This window comes from Gobius niger (assembly GCF_951799975.1).
Source record: "Gobius niger genome assembly, chromosome: 21".
Classification (NCBI taxonomy): domain Eukaryota; kingdom Metazoa; phylum Chordata; class Actinopteri; order Gobiiformes; family Gobiidae; genus Gobius; species Gobius niger.
The window spans coordinates 588,801-595,102 of NC_136872.1; the positions used below are offsets into that span (position 1 = coordinate 588,801).

At 50.7% G+C, this 6,302-nt stretch overlaps 1 protein-coding gene across 1 annotated transcript; it reads left to right on the forward strand.

Annotated features, from left to right (window-relative positions):
* Positions 1 to 459: 459 nt before the first annotated feature.
* Positions 460 to 2,698, forward strand: LOC306980598 (uncharacterized protein; the record flags this gene model as incomplete). The annotated part of the gene is made up of 3 exons (XM_079580026.1): positions 460 to 510; positions 673 to 1,685; positions 2,565 to 2,698. The coding sequence occupies exons 1-3, from the start codon at positions 467 to 469 to the stop codon at positions 2,696 to 2,698; spliced, it is 1,191 nt and encodes a 396-aa protein (XP_079436152.1). The 5' UTR covers positions 460 to 466.
* Between the last annotated feature and the right edge of the window lie 3,604 nt (positions 2,699 to 6,302).

The window sequence follows — 6,302 nt, forward strand, 5'->3', positions numbered from 1 at the left end:
TGGGTCACTGACGGGCGCTTCGCGCTTGTTTTTCTGTGTGCTCTGCGCACTTGGGTGAGTGCGCTCCGCTTCACTCTGCGAACTGTCCAATTACAATGTTTTTTTTCTGATACATGTGCACGTGCACGGAACGTGAACGACGAGGGGAGTGCGTTAGTGCATGTTTGATAGGAGGCGAGCGCTTGGGCACTTTTCTATACGATTTTCTATACGATTACAAGAGGCCCTTCGCCAGCCCCGATGGCACTCGGGCCTAATTATCCTCAGACATGACTGAGCCCCCACGAGGCAGACCTGCTCAGGGGGAGTTCAGAGATGGTCTTTCATACACATCCAAGGTAAGCTAAAATATCTCCACTTTAGCCCATGCCAAAGAATCAGGTTTATTCCTTTTGATTTAAAGTAATCTAGAATGGATTTTGTGTCATGAAGGTTTAACTGTTGACTGTTTGGGCTCACTGTCCTGATGACCAAAGAGGATCCTTCAGTAATCAGTGAGGAGAGCTTAAGGTGACCAGAGGTGGGTCATGGACATGTGACGTGATACAGAACAATAGCTCATGGTGGACCTTTTTTTTACACCCTGAGAGAAATGATCCCCAACACAGGAGGACTGACCGCCACCATCAGGGCCTGCACAAGAGGACTGACCACAACCATCAGTGTCTACAGGAGGACTGACCACCACCATCAGGGCCTGCACAGGAGGACTGACCACCACCATCAGGGCCTGAACAAGAGGACTGACCACCACCATCAGGGCCTGCACAGGAGGACTGACCACCACCATCAGCGTCTGCACAAGAGGACTGACCACCACCATCAGGGCCTGCACAGGAGGACTGACCACCACCATCAGTGTCTGCACAAGAGGACTGACCACCACCATCAGGGCCTGCACAGGAGGACTGACCACCACCATCAGTGTCTGTACAAGAGGACTGACCACCACCATCAGTGTCTGCACAAGAGGACTGACCACCACCATCAGGGCCTGTACAAGAGAACTGACCACCACCATCAGGGCCTGCACAGGAGGACTGACCACCACCATCAGTGTCTGCACAGGAGGACTGACCACCACCATCAGTGTCTGTACAAGAGGACTGACCACCACCATCAGTGTCTGCACAAGAGGACTGACCACCACCATCAGGGCCTGTACAAGAGAACTGACCACCACCATCAGGGCCTGCACAGGAGGACTGACCACCACCATCAGGGCCTGCACAAGAGGACTGACCACCACCATCAGGGCCTGTACAAGAGAACTGACCACCACCATCAGGGCCTGCACAGGAGGACTGACCACAACCATCAGGGCCTGCACAAGAGGACTGACCACCACCATCAGGGCCTGTACAGGAGGACTGACCACCACCATCAGGGCCTGCACAGGAGGACTGACCACCACCATCAGTGTCTGCACAGGAGGACTGACCACCACCATCAGTGTCTGCACAGGAGGACTGACCACCACCATCAGTGTCTGCACAAGAGGACTGACCACCACCATCAGTGTCTGCACAAGAGGACTGACCACCACCATCAGTGTCTGCACAGGAGGACTGACCACCACCATCAGTGTCTGCACAAGAGGACTGACCACCACCATCAGTGTCTGCACAAGAGGACTGACCACCACCATCAGGGCCTGTACAGGAGGACTGACCACCACCATCAGTGTCTGCACAGGAGGACTGACCACCACCATCAGGGCCTGCACAGGAGGACTGACCACCACCATCAGTGTCTGCACAGGAGGACTGACCACCACCATCAGTGTCTGCACAAGAGGACTGACCACCACCATCAGCGTCTGCACAAGAGGACTGACCACCACCATCAGTGTCTGCACAAGAGGACTGACCACCACCATCAGTGTCTGCACAAGAGGACTGACCACCACCATCAGTGTCTGCACAAGAGGACTGACCACCACCATCAGTGTCTGCACAAGAGGACTGACCACCACCATCAGGGCCTGCACAAGAGGACTGACCACCACCATCAGTGTCTGTACAAGAGGACTGACCACCACCATCAGTGTCTGTACAAGAGGACTGACCACCACCATCAGTGTCTGTACAAGAGGACTGACCACCACCATCAGGGCCTGCACAGGAGGACTGACCACCACCATCAGGGCCTGCACAAGAGGACTGACCACCACCATCAGTGTCTGTACAAGAGGACTGACCACCACCATCAGTGTCTGTACAAGAGGACTGACCACCACCATCAGTGTCTGTACAAGAGGACTGACCACCACCATCAGGGTCTGTACAGGAGGACTGACCACCACCATCAGTGTCTGTACAAGAGGACTGACCACCACCATCAGGGCCTGCACAGGAGGACTGACCACCACCATCAGGGCCTGCAGGAGGACTGACCACCACCATCAGGGCCTGCACAAGAGGACTGACCACCACCATCAGGGCCTGCAGGAGGAGCTGCCCAGCCACATCCACCTCACTCTGAAGGAGTTGTCCTGTTGGTCTGGGTGTAAAAGGCTCTACAGCGCTGGGACATGTTTCGCTAGAGGTCCTTTTATACTTCAGCAACAACTCCACGCTTGTGGGACGCACGGGGGAGCCAATCAGTGAGTTTGCGACAGCTGCAGCTCCATGGACGAGCCGCTGATGTGCACCGGCCGCACAAGGTGTCTCAGAACGCAAGCGCCAAGAGTGGTTGATCCTTTTGCAAAACAAGGAAACGCACAACAAACTCCTTCAGTCTCCCTCTTCCAAGTTATTTTTCATTCATTTTTTTTATTTTATTGACCTTTATTTAACCAGGATAGTCCCACTTAGATTAAGAATCTCTTTTTCAGGGGAGTCCTGGGAATCTATTGTACATGTTTTTAGTGGTAGGGGAAACCGGAGTACCCGGAGGAAACCTACGCAGACACGGGGAGAACATGCAAACTCCACACAGAAAGGCCCCGTCCAGGTGGGAATGTGAGGCGGGCGCGCTAGTCGCTGAGCCACCGTGCCGCCCATAACTTGTTGCTTATCTGTAAGGAACATCCTCATTGGCATTGGTGTAAATGACATTACTGTATTAATTAAAGTACTTTTAGTAGTAGCAGCAGCATCAGTAGGAGTAGTGTAATAGTGCCTTGTTGGTTACAGTATACAGTATATGTATGTATATAGTATATTTTCTCCTATCCCAACAGGAAAATTAAACAATATTTAAAAAGTGTACAAACCCTTTATGTAGTTATGAAGCATTTCAATACAAACATCTTAAAAATGTACTTTTATTTGGCAACACTAATCTCATGAAGTAAAACAGAAATGAAGGTTATAATTCATACTTATAAGTCATACCTGTTACATTTGTTTTGTCATGTTATGGGCCGAATACTCAGCTGCTCAAAAAATAAAAGATGAATGTATAACTATAAATACATGTTTTTGTCACAATCTTAGCAGTGTGGATTGGAATCTCAACACTAATGGACTTATTGTTGTGTTTTGTGTTGGAAAATGACATGTGGCTCTATAAAAGAACGGTAACCTTGTGTGAACCCTGTCAGCATCAGGCAGTCATAATAAGGACTTGAGAGTACTTTTTGTGCAATATTCCATACAATGTTTTCTTTGTGGTGCTGGGAAGCAGCACTAATATCCTACAGAGAAGTGTGGACATCAGGAGGAGCCTCTGGGCTTCAGGCTGGACCTGGAGAGATTGAGGAGCTTCATGTTAGTCAACAGGTTTTGACGTTAGGAGCCAAACAAATGAGTGATTTACACTTTGACCTGTGACATACAGCGCAATGGCTTTTTGCGTTCACTTGACTCTGACATCTTTAAGAGCGAACTTTAGACGCACTTATTTTTTCAGCCATTTAATTCGTTGTTCTTGGGCTGTTGTGGTTTTTGTGTTGTTGTTGGCCTTTTACTGTGTGTATTTTTCTGATTTTTAAACTGTGTTGTGAAGCACTTTGTGGCTTTTGTCTTTGAAAGGTGCTATAAAGATTACTGAGCCTACTTACTTACACAAATAATGCAGTAAACTTACCAAGTGCATTAAATGCTGCTAGTATTTTTTAAATTAATCTAACAGTTGCAGGTTATTAGTGCCATTTTACAGGCTGCTACTTTTGCATGAGTGTCTATGGAAAAAAGGGCTTTTTGGGCTGCTGGCTGCAATATCATGGCCTGCCACTAGCACAACTGATTTCAGAGAAAAGGGGCGGACCCCCCCACTGGGCCTTGTCCTATCGAGAGTTGAATTAAAGATCGTTGGGTTACCGAATGACATCAACAGGTGTGAGGGAGCGCTTACACATTTATTTGTTTATGAACATATTTTTATTTGAGGATCAGCCCCACAGGATGCAGGATCATAAGATGATTAAAGCCACACTGCGGAGAATTAGATCAGAGACTGGTCACATGGGCGAGAGCAGGAGGCTGCTGAAGCTGTTGAGTTGTCCCTTGTATTTGTAAAAATTATGCCCAGAGACAAGCTCCACGTACACGGAGTTTCCGGCCTCCAGGGTTACCACGGTGTCATGAGTGTCCGAGGTGGATTGGTCCAAAGCTAAGGCTATTATGACACCGTTCCTCTTCAGCACGGCCTCAGTTTTAGGTAGAGGAGAGTAAGTGTTGAAGATGGAGAAGTGGAAGACGTACAGGCCCCTGACCAGAGCCGTGAAGGACCCTGCAACAGCGTGGAATTAAATTGGTCTGATCTGATCGCGGGGGCAGCAGTCTCAGCAGAGATGCCCAAACTTCCCGATCCACACACACCTCCTCCAGCTGTTCTGGGGGGACCCCGAGGCGACACCAGGCCAGCTCGGAGACATAGTCCCACCAGCGTGTCCTGGGCCTTCCACGAGGCCTTGTCCCACTAGGACATGCCTGGAACACCTCCTGCGGGAGGCGACCAGGAGGCAGACGGAACAGATGCCCTAGCCACCTCAACTGACTGGTGAAGGAGCAGCGACTCTATTCCGAGCTCCTCACCCGCTCTTGAAAGGTGCGCCCAGCCACCCTGCGAAGGAAACTCATTTCGGCCGCTTGTATTCGCGATCTTGTCCTTTCTGTCATGACCCAAATCTCATGACCATAGGTGAGGGTGGGAACGTAGATCGATCGGTAAATCGAGAGCTGTGCCCCGACTCAGCTCCCTCTTCACCACGACAGACCGATACAGCGACCGCATCACTGCTGACGCCGCACCGACATGTCTGTCGATCTCATGCTCCATCCGTCCCTCACTGAGAACAAGACCTGACCGACCTGTAGAGGGGAAGCCACCTTTTTCTGGTGGAGAGCCATGGCCTCGGATTTTGAGGTGCTGATCCTCATCCCGGCTGCTTCACACTCGGCTGCAAACCGCCCCAGAGCAGCTGAAGGTCCTGATTTGTTGAAGCTAACAGAACAACATCATCTGCAAACAGCAGAGATGAGATCCTGAGGCTCCCAAACCGGACACCCTCCGGCCCCTGGAAAACCGCATTGTTCCTCCTAGACCTTACCGGGGAGGCTGAGGAGTGTGATCCCTCTGTAATTAGAGAGAGAGGGACCAACACCCCGGTCTGCCAATCCAGGGGCACTGTCCCCGACCACCACGCGATGTTGCAGAGACGTGTCAGCCAAGACAGTCCTACAACATCCAGAGACTGAAGGTACTCAGGGCGAATCTCATCCACTCGCGGAGCCACCGAGGAGCTTTCTCACCACCTCGGTGACTTCAGCTTGGGTGATGGACGAGCCCACGTCCGAGTCCCCAGCCCCTGCTTCCTCATCGGACGACGTGATGGTGGGATTGAGGCAGTGTTGTTTTCGTCAACGAAGACGATAACGATATCTTTTCGTTGACGCCCCTTTTTTTAATGACGATAACGTAACGATGACGAGCTAAAATTAGCTCTTTGTGGACTAGAACATGACAAAACGTTTACGTAAAAGAGACGAGACGAGACAAAAATGAGAGAACGTTTTTCGTCAGATCGTTCACAAACAGAGTTTGTGCGCGGAGTGAGAGAACACACCGGTAAACGTGACTCGGAGCGGCGCCGTGCTGCTCATGATGCGTCCGGTGTAACCGGGCAGCGGCGCCTCTTTCTCTCTCTCTCCCCGTGGCGTGCGGTCACTGCTCGCATACATCTTCCTCGGAGCGTCTGACATCCATGTCACAGGGACTTTATTTTTTCTCATGACAGTTTTCAATACAGTAGTGTATGAACGCAGAAAGCACGTTGAGGTCGGCTACGTATGTGCAGACAGCACTGTTGGTAAAAAAAAAATATTAATCTAGAAGCGATGATCAGAGGACGAGGA